Raw genomic sequence first — 15833 nt, 5'->3', positions numbered from 1 at the left:
AAAAAAATAATTTATATAAAAATTAAGATTTACATAGTTTGATCATGCATAAAATCAATTATTAAATAACCCTTCTAAAATTTAAATTTTTTTTATTTATTTTTTGAATATGACAACTCTAATGTCATTATTATTCTAACATCTCGTCAATTTGATATTATAGATATGTTTTATAACTTATTGTACGCACAAAAGCCTAATGATTCTTTCCATGAAAATCTATAAAGAAGATGCAAATTGTAATATTTATTTAAGGTTAGTGTAAAGATTGCAACACTTAATTCAAGCTTAAGATGCAATTGTTAATTCAAGCTTAAGATGCAATTGTTGATGAAATTAAAAGCTGTGTAAAAATTGATATAAGTTACTAAGTTCGGTGTAAAAATTGATTCTTTTACTAATAACAATATGACTAATTAAATTACAAGTTTAGCCTTTGAACTTTTAGGGTTTGTATCTACTATGTTTTCAAAAGTGTTTAATAAGTTCATAAACTTTTAATTTTGTGTCTAATATACCTTTAAAATCTTAATTTTTTGTATAATAATATGTTCCCAATTGACATTTTTCAAAATTAGACGAATTATTGAACACAAAATTGAAAGGTCAAAGTCCCGTTAGCACAAAATTCTTAAATTTTAAAAACATGTTTGAATAGGTTCGCAACAAGAAACAAAATTAAAACATGGGGTACTAAACTTATAATTCATCCTAATAATAATATTTCCCTTCAAATTAGATTAGATAGAAGCAAACTTTCACCATCCCTGAAGTTCAATTTAAGTTAATTTCTTGAACTAAGTAAATAATAGATAAATTCTCTATGCTGCCTGATGAATAGTGTAGGTCTAGTATTAATATATAATTTATATCATATTAGCTGTCCCCGATGCCATGGCACTACGGACGGATAAAAACCGTCTGCGTGTACCATCTGGACAGCGTCGTGGCGCCCTATAACGACGTTGTCTTCTCGGTCCGTGTGACCTGCAACTTCTGCTTTTCTCCCATTTTCATCCCCGCTTCGACTTCAACGCATCTCGACTCATCCCTAACTCGTTCCGACATCGTTTTGACTCCACCAATTCCAACCACTATCCCTAGTCGATAGTTAGTAAGAAAGTATGATTCTTCTCGAGCTCTTGAAGTCTGATTAGCCTAGTACTAAATCTTCGTTTCCTTATTTGATCTTCAACTTAAAATTTTAGAATATTTACAATTCAATCAAATTAGGACAATAATCTAAGGATGTGATAAGAAATTGCCCAACAAGTACAAAATTTAAATTAAATACAAGGGTACAACTTTTGGACTCCAACAAAAAGTTAATCTTTATATTGCTCACATATAGCATATATCATAGGTAATAGTTACTATTGTCTTGGCCTATGACTTGAAGTTCCCCTACTTCTCAATAAAAAGAACTCCTTTAATTATCCCCTAATATTTTTTTTGACAGGATAATTATCCCCTAATAGCTCATATATATCTAGTAGATTAGCAATTACTCATTTTGTATATTAAATTGGCTGTCAAACATTCTCTTTATAAAATTTTGACATTTGTAAAAAATGAGATGGAAATCGACATATTTGGTCAAAACCACACCTATGCTAGAGATCATTTATGTTTTTAGGTATTGAATGTGACCCAGATATTAAATATCGATCTACATGTCGATACTTTTACATGTCAATGAATTTGGCATGGATATAGGAGTGGATAGATATTTTCATTGTCTCGTAAACAAATTGACTAAATATTTGAAAATATAAAGAAAATACCATAAATAAACACATAATATTAATAACAAAGAATTTTATACTTATTTTAGAAAGGGTAAAATGCTTATCTGTTAATTTAAATAATTTTTATAAATTTTTCTAGAAATATATATCGTTATTGAAATTTTATTGATATTTCCATGAAATTGAGACTTCAATTGGGTAATGTTATCAAACAATTCTTTCTCAAATCACATATTAGACACTAGAATTGATTGTCTTGTCATACAATAACATGGTTCGTGGAACTCATCGAAGAGCCCAATATCGAAGTGGTTGTATGTTCCCAAGGACATGAGACTCGATTGGGGGAGTTCCATGAGCGAGGAGAAGGGAACCCGAGAGGAAGAATCCGATCTTTGAAAGGGAAGAAAATCAACAATGTCACCGGTGAGAATACCGACGATTACACGGACTCTATACCAAATCATGAGCAATGATAAGATAAGAGGAAGATTTGAGTTATCTTTGGTTTTAGTTCGATAAGCTAATTTTAATTTTAAGTTTTTTTATTTCATTAAATTAAACCCTACACCTGAATAAATAGTGGGAGTAATACCAAAATTTTTTCTCTCTAAAAATTTGTTGCTAGACAGAACAAATTTTGTGGGTATATACTTGTTCTTCTAGTCATGTCCCATATTTTTTAGGTGAAAGTTTGAACCTTTTGTTGGTTTAAGATGTTGAAAATAATTTTTTTTTTAAAATCTTTTTCTTAATACCCATTTTTTGTGTGTCAATTTGTTCTTTTCAAAGGATAGAAAATGTTTATGCACATCTACTCAAATACTAATGCATGCTTGTGAAGCCCACAATCACATACAATGGCATTGAAATCTAAGTATTACATTATTTTCTCCACTTGAATTTTTTTTTTTACCCTATCTACATCAAAAGGAATACAATTTAGAAAAAAAAAAGGATTTAATGTTGTAAAATTATTAATGATAATAAAATCTATGTGGGGTCAGTAGCATAAAGAAAAAATTAAAAATAGATGAGGCTAATTAATTCATAGAGGTTTATAATAGGTAGGCTTGGAGTGGAAGTATCAATCACATAGCTAATTGCTTTTGATTTCTAATCCAAAATTAAGCACTAATAATTCAAAGCATTGTAAAGTTGTTTTGTACTTTTTCCTCAGAATGGAATGCAATTAAAAGAGGTGTTTAATATGGGGTAGTTTTAAGATAATGATTCCCATTTAGATAATTGTGGGAATGGTCCCATTTAGCCATAAAAAAATAAAAAATTATTATTATTTAAAAAAAAATATATTTTTAAATATAAAGAAAAAAAAATAATAAAAGCAACTTGTGAGGCAATATAGAGTGTCTCTTGTAGTCAATTTCTTTTGTGACCTCATGGAATATGCTTAGCTATGTCTTATCAATGTAATGAAATTAGAAAATGACACCGACACCCATATATATCTACTTAATGCTATTTTCCTTGTTTAGGATTAAAATAAAAATGATTTTCTATTTTAATTAAAGTTGGCATATTTGTGAGTGTGGAAAGAGTAAGAAATTTAATTCTCGAGATTTGATCTAAAAATCTTATCTGATTTTATTTTCTTTGGAAATGTAATTCAATTGGGGCATCACCCAAGTCTTTGATATACTTTGATTTTAATTTGATTTTGAAAAATCCAAATAGTTTTTCCCTAAAAATAATTTTTTGAGGAAAAAACTAGGGTTTAAAGAGGAAATAAACTAGACTATGACCACTTTGTTTTTTTTTTGTTTTTTGTTTAATTATGCTTATTTATTTACAAATTTCTTTTTTTTTTAAATTTATTTTCAGTTTTGGAATCCTAGCTAAAATTTTAAATTAGAAGTAAATAGTTAAAAAAATTTTGGCTAAGATTTTAAAATTTTTTAAATCTTAAAAAATAATAAAAATAATAATCATAAATTTAATTAATTTTCTGATCTGAATATAACTCAATGGGTCAAAACATTGGTTATCCTAGTTCAAATCTTCATTTCTACTTTTTGTTTTAACTAAAAAAAACTTAATTCATTTAAAAAAGACTAATAACATTATCTTTATTGAAATTAGACTATTGATTTCCATGCAAATCAAACCTCTTCCATGTTTTTTAGATATTTGTATGTAACTTTAATTTAGTATAAGATAAATCGTATATGAAATATGTTGGATAAAATGCTAAATTAATAAACTAGGAGAGAGATGTATCAAGAAAAATATCAGAAAATCATCTTATTAGTGAATACCTTGAAATATAAATGATAATTAGTGTGCTAATTCCTTAGAAAAGAAAATATATCATTTTCCTACCTTCTTTTTCACATAAATGTCCATGAAACAAAATTTCAACAGAAAGCGATATGTTTGTGAGGATCATTTCTAATCCATCCCGTGAGACAAAGGACAATTCATTCTTGAGACCAATAAATAGAAACAATTTCCAACAGATAGATTTGTATTTAACCTCAATAAGAGACATTAATAAAAGTTTAAATGTAAAAAAAAAAAAAAAAACTAATAAGGGTTTATGTGAAATATTATTTCATTAATTCAAGCCATTTTTTTTATAAATTCCTAAATTTCTTTAGAAATATTCATCAAATTTACTATTACACCGACGTTTCCATAAACATCTCTATAAAATTGACATCTCGACATTATTTGTCGATATAAACTTCAAATCTTTTTTTTTTCTTTTTAATTTTTCTTCTTTCTTCTCCCTCTGAAATAAACCGTAAAAAAAGGTTAAAAAAGTAGAATCAATAATGAAAGTTGAATTTATCTACTCTCATTCAAAAAAAAAAAAAAACAATAATAATAGTAACGAAAATTGATGCAAGAACTATTCTCGTTTGGTTGCTCTTTATGCGAGTAAATTTGGGTGGAAAAGGAAGATATGTTAGAAAGAAATCAGATCTCTTTCCCATTAGGGTTTATAAGTACGCAATTTCTACAGCCAACCCATCACATGAACAAACCTCAGATCACATGCATCTGCACGTGACACTCTAGATAGAGAAAAAATAGAGAGAGAGAGAGACAAAATAAATTACAAATTAATCTGTATCAAATAAAGTTTACACCACAATACATGTAGATTTTATATATATATATATATATATATATATATATTATTACTCTGTACAAAAGGGTTTCACTGTTCTATTTCAAAGCCCAAAAAAAAAAAAATCAAATTATATGAATTCATTGGCCTTCTTCCAAATGGGTATAGAAATTGGGATGGATGAGATGAGATGACGATCAGAGATAGAGATTCTTTTTTTTTTTTTTCATTTTTGTGAGGCTTTATCTAGAAAATGTCTCTATAACAACATTACCTACTACCAAACAAAAACCTCTCAATACCCATATATCCAAATATATTCTAAAATCTAAAAATCATTTTTCTTTATAAATTATACACCAAATTAAGCTAAGGCTGGTGGGTGTGGGTGTTTTTAATCAGTACCTTTACCTGATTGGTTTTAATTTTCTTCTTCCCCCACTTGGTGATGATCATATATCATATAATCAATCATCCTAAGAGTACCAATTTGCACCCGGAATCTGGTATGCTGGCCGGAAAAGCCCATCTCCAATCGACCCCATCATCGTCGTGTGGTGGTGCAACGGCGGCGTTTGAGGGAGGTTTGTGAGGAGAGTGGCGAGGGAAGAGGTGGTGGAGTTTTGGCCGTTGGGGCTGTTTTCAAAATGCATTCTCTTGCTCGACGAGACGCCGGAATGATCCTCGTCGTCGGTCCAGAAGAGCGACGATGGCGTTGGGCGCTTTAGAGCGACGGCGAGGTCGGGCTTGGGGGAATTGGTAGCGTTAACTCCTCCATCATTACCCACAAGTCCTTCAAGCAAGTTTTGGTCATTTTCAAGCAATGCAGCGCTGTAATTGATGCTCAATTTGGGGTATTGATTTAGCCTCATTGAAGGGGGTATTGATCCAATCATATCCTCCATCGAATCTTCCCTCTCATGATCCATTGGCCTATGTGAATTATTCTTCTTGTAAATTCGGCATAGAACCCAATCATCAAGCTATCAACCAACAAAAAAAGACACCCAAAAATTAAAGTTAACAGGTGTAATTCAAACAAAGAAAGGAAAAAAAAAATAAGAAAATTTACCCTCAATGAGTTCTTCTTGGTCAAATCATACCCAGGAGGCTTATTGATGCTGGGCTTATTGTCAGCTAATCTATATTCATGCATGATCCAATTGGTTTTGATCCCTTTGGGGGGCTTTCCGCCGTAGAACACCAGTGCCTTCTTTACGCCGACTTTCTGGTTGTTTCCGCCCGAGGCCAGCACCGGCTTGTCCGTGCCCGTCGCCTTCCAGTAACCGGACGTCGCTGCACGGTTCGGCCGAGCTCCGTTCGGGTACTTCCTTTCTCTAGGACTGAAGAAGTACCATTCTTGTTCTCCAAAAGTAGCTTTTGCTGCTCGTAAAGTAAAAAGGAGAAAAAGAGAAAAACTCATGTTTAGCTTCTTACTCAGCTTTTTTAACATCAATTCAACCGTAATTTACTTGATTGTAATCGATCAAAAGAATAGGAATAAAAATAAAATTTACTCTAACTTATTAATTTAAGCATTAATTCAATACCATATCACGACTAAAGATTAGTTTTAAATTTTTAGGCCGAGTGATGATTTAAAATTAAATTTATAACTCGAAGTACAATTCGTTGAATACCTGGGAGCTCCCAAGGATCGAACTTGTAGAGATCGACTTCGGCGATGATAGCGACGGGTAACGGCGCAGAATTGGCTTTCTTCTTGAGGTAGTGAACGACGAGCTCTTCATCGGTAGGGTGGAATCGGAAGCCGGGGGGCAAATTCGGTTGCTGTGGACCGGCCGACGAGTCGGTGCTCTCCATGATTGGAAGAGACAGGGAGAGAGTGAGAGACAAAATTCAGATCAATTTCCGATCACTGTGAATGTTGTTGTTTTTTGGTTAAAAACGTAGAAGAAAGAGAAGGGAGAAAAGAAAGGAGAAGAAAAATGGTTTTTTCAGTAACTCAAAATGCTGCACAAAACAGGCAAAGCTCATCTTTTAAACGGACATGAAGAGACGGGAAGGATCCGGTGCGGCCGGAATTATGTTAGCGTTTCACAGGCAGCCAATTGGAGACGGCCACGTCAGGAGAGAGGGGTATTTTAGTCTTTTGGAGGCCTGGATTTGTGGCTTAACTGGAGATGGGGTGTGAGGTGGCGAGAGAATTATGATGCAGGCGATAAGCACCTGATGCTGATGCGAAGTATAACTGGAGCCGTTAAAGAGGCGACACGTGTGAGTGGAAGACAGAATCGAAATTTGACACGTGTGAGAGTGATGGGTGGGGTCCACTGTCCAATATTGAAAAGAAAAAAAAGAAAAAGAAAAAGAGTGGGGGAAAATGTGGGTCCCACTGTCCAAATTCCAATGGACATCCTTTTTGTTGTGTAAAATTTTACAGGAAATCTCTCTCTCTCTCTCTCCCTCCCTCCCTCCTTTGAATCCACTGTTTGGAGAAATTCTAATTTTGGGTGCCCTAGTTTTCCACTTACTAATTTTGGTTTTACATTTTTGTTATATATATAATTGAATTTACTAATTAGTATCTCATTTAATAACGATTTTTATTATGTTTCTTTACTTATCTGTCCTCTATTTTTTTTTCACTATTTAAGAATATACTTTTAAGATATTCAATTAACTTTTAATATGCCCAATTTTGAAAACTATTTTTAATTTAACGTCTAAGACTATAGAGAAAAAACAAAGTAATCAAATAAGTAGGGTAAGAAGAATTTAGAAGGGTTTTTAAGAAGTTAGAAAATAAATATTTTCAAAAGCTTAATGGTGAAAGAAATAAAACTTAAAATAAAATGATTATCAAATCAAGTGCAAATTATCAAAAGTAAAAGAAAATTCTAACATTTGGGTATGTAACTTGGACAATTGAATGATGGTAGATTTGCTTTAATATAATTTCTCTAAAATAAACCTAGATGTGAAGTTGGTGAAATCTAAACATAAAGTGAAATACCTCTACTTTTTCTAGACATTTTTTTATTTCTCATAGTTCTAGAAAAACAATTAACAACTTTGAATTAAACTAGATCCACTGGATATATAATCAAAAGTTGTATAAACATATTATTTTGTCAACTTAAACATAACTCAACTTATTAAAATATATATCATCGATCTAACAGACCAGAAGTTCGAATCTTTTATCTTTACACTTAGAATGGAAAAAAAAAGCACAAAAACTATTGGCTTTCAAGCACGAGGGCATAATTATGATCTAAAAAAAATCTAATAAAGAAATAAAGAAACAAAGTTTAGTAGAGAATATATAGGGATGAAAAGATTAAATTTAATCTTAACCTCAGCTTCTATCGAGTCCAATCATAATCAATTTTATTATTTTGTGCTCAAGTCATGGATATTTTAATTATTATAATTCCAAAAACTAATTATTTAAATTTAAGTTTTGGATTTTTTGGGATAAAGTATTTTTTCTTTTTTACCATTAAATTCTTTGAAAAATATGGTACAAAAATGAAAAAAATTAAATTGTGTTATGACGAGACATAATCTATAACATTTTCTAAGGTTCAGTCCTACGCCCTGTGTTTATACAACTTTAAAAAATACTTTTAATCTATATAGTTAGTTAGTTCTTCAAAAATATTTTAATACTTTTAATTTTACCCTAATCATTTTATTCGTTAAAAGTAATTACATAAGTTGGAAACTTGGTTAAAATGCCTTTAATTTTCTTCTCTCTCTGAAAAAGGTTAAAATGCCTAAGTTATTTAAGAGATTAAAGTAAATTTAGATTGAAACCAACCACGTCAATTGGGAACAAAGTTGAAATTAACTAAATTATTATACACAATGTTCAACTTATGTAATTGATTTCGTTTTAGTTCAATAAATATGAGAGTTGGAAGTCAAAGCTTTGATTACAAGAAAGGCAAAGAAAGGTAAATAAGTGTTTTAATTTATTACTTAGTTTTATACTTCTAATTGACAATTTTGACTCAAGTTGTCATTCCACCCCAATTTTTAATATCCTTAGGCTAATTAAAGAAAATTGCCAATGAGGGTAAATTTTAAAATTTTACAATGTTATAAAATTAAAACTAATTATTATATACTTTAAAAAATTTTATCTCGCCTATACTATATTCTCTAAATTTGAAGCTTCAATCTCTCGACTGTTCGAGAACTCAAATAAAAGAAAATTTGGTATAATTTAATGAAAAGGGGAAAAGGTGAGAAAACAAGAGCGAAAGAGTACAAAAAGAGTTTTGGGATATATGGCCAAAATCTTAATAAGGTTGATCCCATGATGGTGTTTCTTTATTTTTTCTTTTTCCTTTTTAATTTAATTAATTTTTTTTTTCATGGAGGAGATCTCATGAATATGATGAAATGCTGGTAAATAATTTAATCCAAGGGGTCCCATTGAGTGCCTAAATTGTTTTGGATCCCACCACTACACACCTTAGCCTTTGCATCATGTGGGACTCTCTCACAACAATTAGATTATGCTTTCTCAAACTTAGTTTTCTTAAATAATAATAATAATAATAAATTTATGTTTCTATTTATAAAATATAATAGAGATCTAAAGAGATTTCTTCTTTTATACAACAATGAGAGAGGAATTTACCTTTAATCAACATCCTCGTCAATTTAGATTGAAGCTTAAAATTTTCTATCTTCATCTGTGATGCCGCTATATTCTGAAAAAAATAATAGATCGATAATCGATTGTATAGATTAACGATTACTGTATAAAAACAAAAAACAAATGGCTAAATATCACTTAGTGAATGAATGATTAACACATTTCTTAAAAAACATGCTCAGTAATCAATTGATTATTATAGAGTGATATATTTCAATCCTTACCTAGGTTAATCATCAAACAAACATATTATTGATTATAGAGTTTCTCACTATCAATATTGAATCAATATTCGGTAACAAAGATGTTTAAAAAAAAATTATTTAAAAATGAGGCTGTCCCAATCGAACAAAATGTGTTGATGTTGCTATACATCTTAAAATTACTAAAATTTTACTGAGAATACGTCGAAAGAAAAGTAAATAATTACAAAAATAGTTATTCAAACGTATTTGCAATGGATTTTTATTCTAAAAATATGGAACATAGTATTTTGTAAATATATAGTTTGTGGCAAAAAATGAGTTTGTAATGGTACGGGGAAAAAACGTCCCTGTGGTAGGTTTACCTCACTTCATTTGCAATATGTATTATGATGAAACTCAAAAAAATAATCTCCCACGCATAGCCACAAAAATGGTTTTTTTTTTCTTTTTTTTTTTTAATTACCCCGGAGTCGGCGACCCTTTTGTGTTTATAACTTTATACTTGGGATATGCGCATTGTTCTCATACCCATACACAATGAGTCATCGTTTGATGGAAGTTGTGTCGTATGTGGCTTGAACCCAAGACCTTAAAATTATTCCGTGAGACCCCAAACCAGCCAAGATAAATAAAAAAACAACATTACAAGAAATTAGCTCATGATCAACATTGTTGTGGCTTAGTTAATTTCTTGTATTGTTGTTTTTTTCCACTTTGAAGGTATAAATTTTCGTAATGTCAATATTAATTTTGTTATTTATTCAAATTTATGATTCAATTTAATGAAATAAAAAATTAAAAAGTTAATGATCTATTGAAGTAAATATAAGTTTAAGATTACTTTTGAAAATATGAGAAGTGTATTTAGCCCATTAAAAATATATCTTTGAAAATTTTTATACTATATCTAGTTAGATAATTAAAAGTAATTTTGAAAACTCTAGAAATATTAAAATGTGCCAAACGCTCATTCTAAAAGTGTTTAGGAAAAGAAATATATGTTTTCATTTCGAATCACATTTAAATAAAAAATCCTAAACTTTGAAAAAGAATTCTCAAACCATTTATATCAAAGATTTGACCTTCGAGAAGAATGGATAAATACAAACTCATAATTTCATCTAAATTTATAAATCTCAACTACTTGATAATCGAATAATTACTAACTTTATCCACTTGGGCCCCTCCACACACATTTTTGCTCTCTATCTCTCTCAAGGAAATAAATAGATAAATAATGTTTGTAAAAAAAGGAAAAGAAAGATAAATGTTCATTTCTAAATATGTTGCGTTTTTACATCAATAAACAATTATTTAAACAAATATATTAAATCGGCCCAAATCTTTTACCTTTTTCTCTATAGTTCTTAAATCTTTTAAAATTCTTGACTTTATTAAAAAAATTATCTATAATCTTTTACCTTTATAATTAAATTATTGTACTTTAAACATATTTAGATACACGGACGTATTACATGGGTCATATCATTTAAAATAAATGAATTTTGTTGATAAGCAAATAAAATTTTCTTAGCATGTTGGATTTAATGTGTCAAGTAGCATCTGAATTGCTCGCATTAAGGAGAAATTTATCGTAGGCTCGGGGACTCAAACCCTCGTGAACTTTTAAATATATATATATATATTATTAGTATTTAAAAACCTAGTATAAGTCAACATGCTTCTCCTTAGCTCAGTGGAGTGGAAGTTCTAGTCCCCAACACTTGTGTTTGAGCCTTCACATGGTTATGTAATTTCTATTTTTGTTATAGAATTAGTTCTAACTTTTTTTATGTAATTTCACATGATTATGTAATTTCTACAATAATTTGATGAAGGAAAAAAAAAACATACAATTAGTTCAATTTTTGTTATTTTTACAGAAAATTTTAAAAAAAATGGTGCAACGATCCCTCTACTATTTTAAATTTAACAGACCTTTTTTCTTTCAATTTATACATATACATTTACGTTTTCTTGGTTAAGTTGTTGCCCCATTTCAAGATTTATTTTTGTTTTCAATAATTTATACGTTATTCGCTATAAATTATTATACCTATATCTTTTTTCTTCCTTATAAATCATTAAATTTTTTAGATTTGATTATTCTTATTTTATATAATTTTAATTTGAATTTTGCAGAGTCTAAAGTGTTGACATTGAAGATTACTTGTTTACTATTTAATATGTAATATTACAATTTTAATTTTAATTTTTTTATGTCAAATAAAATAGAAATGAATATATTTTAAAATTTTTAATAAAGTATTTTTTTAAAATTAATTGCATAAGAAACTATAATTCTAATAAAAAAAATCCTACCTATTTGTTCAAGTTTCATAATTCTTTTCTGACATCAATACCTTGTGATATAAAGTAGTTTTTGGATCGTTACTAATTAAAGTTATTTTGCAACGATTTCATACTAAGAATATTCGTTGAGGAAGATTATGATGTGTTATCCACCACTGTTCGCGTGTCCAAATATGTTAACAAAAAACGAGAATTCAATGATACATTCACCTTTTGATGACAAATATTTTACAAAAGAACCTAATTGAGAATTGGATCATATTTTTTTTATTAGTTGAGTTTAAACATTTATTTTCTTTTTTATCGAAAATATATGTCTTAATCAGTTGAATCATATTTTTTTATGACCCAAGAGTCGGTAACCTGTTAAATTATTTAATATTATTTTTCTTTTTAATAATAATTTAATACCCGAACTATCCCTGGGAGACTCATGTGAATCATACTCAGTCAACTAAAACTTTTATATTTATTTTATTTTGGTAACGTTTACAAATTGGTTTAAGGTCACCCTCAGAAATAAAGTTTTCTTAGAAAAAGGGTTATAAGATAAAACAAGTATTGACTAATAAAAAGTAATAATAAATAAAAAAAAGTCCCATCCTTTAGATGCTGCAATACAATCATTGGTTGTTTAGTTCTCTTTGGTTGAGTGGATCACTCAAAGTTTTCTTTTTAAGTTTTGATCACACCAACAATTCCCTTCTTAGATCCATTGCACCATACAAGTCCTTTTTCCATTGAACAGACTAAACCACTCACACAATTACAACATTCAAAACATTTTTTCTGTCAAATCTCAACATACTTGAATAGACAACGACATTCAAAATATATGTATATAATATCATTTACATGACATTCAAATTTTTTTTTTCCTTTTGAAAAATATTTCTATTTTAATAAGATGGTGGATATTTAAATTTATAACTGTATCTTTGACCTGTTAATTTTTTTTTTTTTTTTAGAGCTTGAATGCCTTAGAATAAAACAATTTTTAATCTATAGGCTAAGAGGAAAAACTTGCTTTCAACAGAAGAAATCATGTTGATTTTGATAACGCTGTGTTTGAGTATTTGTCAATTAGATAAAAATATATCAAACAAAATCGACCAGAGATTTTATTTAGGTTTAACTTCTATTTTGATATTTTTTATTAATTTCTTTCCGAACAATTCTATTTTGATCATGAACTTTAACATTTAAATTTCAAACACATTATGTTTTAATCCTTAATTATTTTAGTGTCTTGCTATTAGTTTCTAAAAAGAAATTTGGTATAGGCACATATTCTGTTCATTTATATGAATTAAATGTATCAATCATACATAACTTTTTGAAGTCATATATGTAGTAAACTATGTGTCATAAGATTGTGTTGGAATTTTTTGAATAAAACTATTTAGGTTAAAATTGAAGAATCACAACTTTTCATCAACTGTTTTTGTAAAGGGTATGTTCTTTTATCAAAAAACATAACTTTACATGAAAAGATACTCTAAAAGACACTTATCTCATTTCATTACCGCTTGTCGGGACACTACCACAAAATGGATCTTTGCCATTGAGACAATTTCCCCTTTCCTTCAACGGTCCTGCCTACGAGTGGTAAAACAATTTCAGGTCCAAGTCCATATCAATCAAGTTGGAAACAGATGCAGAGAGCTTAGGCAAGCACTTAGGTCAACGAATCCGCTTACGAAAGCAAATCAAACAAAAATGTCTTCAAGCTCCCTTCGACTATTTGAATAACCACAAGTAGTCTATAAATACGTGGTTCTTCTCCGTTTTGGAACATAGAAAACTATCCCTCAAAATTCTCTCCTTTCTCCTATGTACGAGTACTTAAGTACTTTTACTTCATTGAGTCCTGTGTATGGACTGCTGCATTCACAGGTCGCTATATTCGTCCTATCTTACGAGACAATTGTTCATGAAACCTTGAACACCGTAGAGGGAACAAAATTGTCTTAAAGAAACAATGCTACGTTGGATTCAGATTATTTTATTTCATGTTTTCTTTAAGTCTTTTATGCATTTTCTCCAACAGATTCCAAATACGTTTAGGTTTCTATTAAGTGATGGATGAAAAATTAATGATAATGATTAAAATAAAATTTGATGCAAAGTTTGAATTAGAACCTAGAACATTAAAAATGTAAGGACTAAAATAGAATATTTAAAAGTTTCAGGGACGAAAACAAAATATAAACATGAAAGTTCAACCACCTAAAATGACTAATGCAATATGGCTGACATTTTTATACAGTTAGATATATATTGAAAGATAAACTTACTTGAGTTCAAATTCTCACTCCAATTATTATACCTAAAATATATATTTTAAAGGTATTACCATTCAAATAAGATATTTAATCTTCCATATCTAGTACCTTTCGATCCTACACTCAAAGAATAGAAAAGAAATATTATTGTCGTGGTGAGCACGTTAAATATAATTAATTATTGATAATATGACATAAATGAGAGTGAACAACAAATTTGTGAGCTATCAACGTGGTTTTTGGACCATAGTCAATCAATCAACATCTCTACTTCTAATTGTAAAAATAATAATAATAAATAAACTATTTCCAAAGTAGTTCATTGGTAGGAAAATTAAATTTGAATTTTAAAATAATTTTCCTCAATTTATTGCCACATTAAAAATCAAGATGGTCAGAATCAAATTGATGTACATGTTAGAAAAAGATTCAAGCCAACCAATCATATTAAAAAGTTATAATATTTTATGGACAAATCCCCTGGATTAAGGGTCTTAACAAAAGCCAATAAGTTATTAATGAGTATTTGAAATTAAAATGATTTTTTCTGAAAATTTCCTTAAATTAAGGAAATTAACTAAATTCAGATTATCTTTTAGGGGAAATATTTGACTCCAAAAGTTAGAGAGTATTACCAAAAAAAAAAAAAAGTAATAATAATAATTAATTAATTAAAAGGAAAAGATTTGATAGTCAAATGTCTCCCTCATCCAAACAATAAAATTGAAATTATCAAATGTAAAATGAATTTCGAATTGTTGATTTCTTTCTTTCTTTCTTTTTTTTTTTTTTTTTTTGAGATTCGAATGGTTGATTTCTTTTACCAAGTGAATGAAAAATATATAATATTGTACCATTAATTAAGTAATAAATCGCCAAGTATATTCTTATAAAGAAAATCACCAAGTATATTAACCGAAACAAGCATAGTTCAGCGATAATTGACATATATCTCTAATCAAGATGACCTAACTTATATCGTCGTTATTCTTAATATATCAATAATCTATAATTTTGAATGATAAAAAAGTATGATACAAAATTATCCTCCATATATTGATGTGGATAAACTCCTCCATATATTACTTAATTCTCCAATTGTTTTTTATTTATTCCAATATGTGTGGTCTCTCTCAAAAGGTTATTAAAACAAAAATGCAAAATGCAAAATACAAAAAGACTCTAAATATCACCATTCTTATACACCCCACTTTCTCTCTCTCATTGTAAATCTTTATGAATGGATTATGGGTTGACCATTTATCCTCTCCCCTCTTAAATGTATTATTATTAATTTGAAAAACAAAAATTTATATGGCTTCTTATTATTATTTTTTAAGTTCAATAAATGTTTGAATTAATTATAGAACTCTCGTTTAAAGTGGGTTGGTGAATTAGAAAATATATAAAACAAATAAAAAAAATAACCATTTTTGTTAGCTCATTCGTTGTACACACTCTCCTGTAATAAATTCAAAATAAATACAAAATGAAAAGAAAACTGGAGGCTTTTCCATGATCATCTACACAAAACTAGATAGTACTTTTGTGGAC

The 15833-nt window shown here is 28.9% G+C and overlaps 1 protein-coding gene across 1 annotated transcript; it reads right to left on the bottom strand.

Annotated features, from left to right (window-relative positions):
• Nucleotides 1-5052: 5052 nt before the first annotated feature.
• On the bottom strand, nucleotides 5053-6823 carry NAC2 (NAC domain containing protein 2). Its single transcript, XM_022287065.2, has 3 exons — nucleotides 6483-6823; nucleotides 5915-6225; nucleotides 5053-5825 (listed from the first exon to the last, which is right to left on the bottom strand). Exons 1-3 carry the CDS (start codon nucleotides 6664-6666, stop codon nucleotides 5319-5321), a joined length of 1002 nt encoding a protein of 333 aa, XP_022142757.1. The 5' UTR covers nucleotides 6667-6823; the 3' UTR covers nucleotides 5053-5318.
• Between the last annotated feature and the right edge of the window lie 9010 nt (nucleotides 6824-15833).

This window comes from Momordica charantia (genome assembly GCF_013281855.1).
Source record: "Momordica charantia cultivar OHB3-1 chromosome 10 unlocalized genomic scaffold, Mcharantia_2.0 BLBB01000010.1, whole genome shotgun sequence".
NCBI classification, from domain to species: Eukaryota; Viridiplantae; Streptophyta; class Magnoliopsida; order Cucurbitales; family Cucurbitaceae; genus Momordica; species Momordica charantia.
The sequence above is the reverse complement of the archived record's forward strand: the minus strand, read 5'-3'. Positions and strand labels throughout refer to the sequence as shown.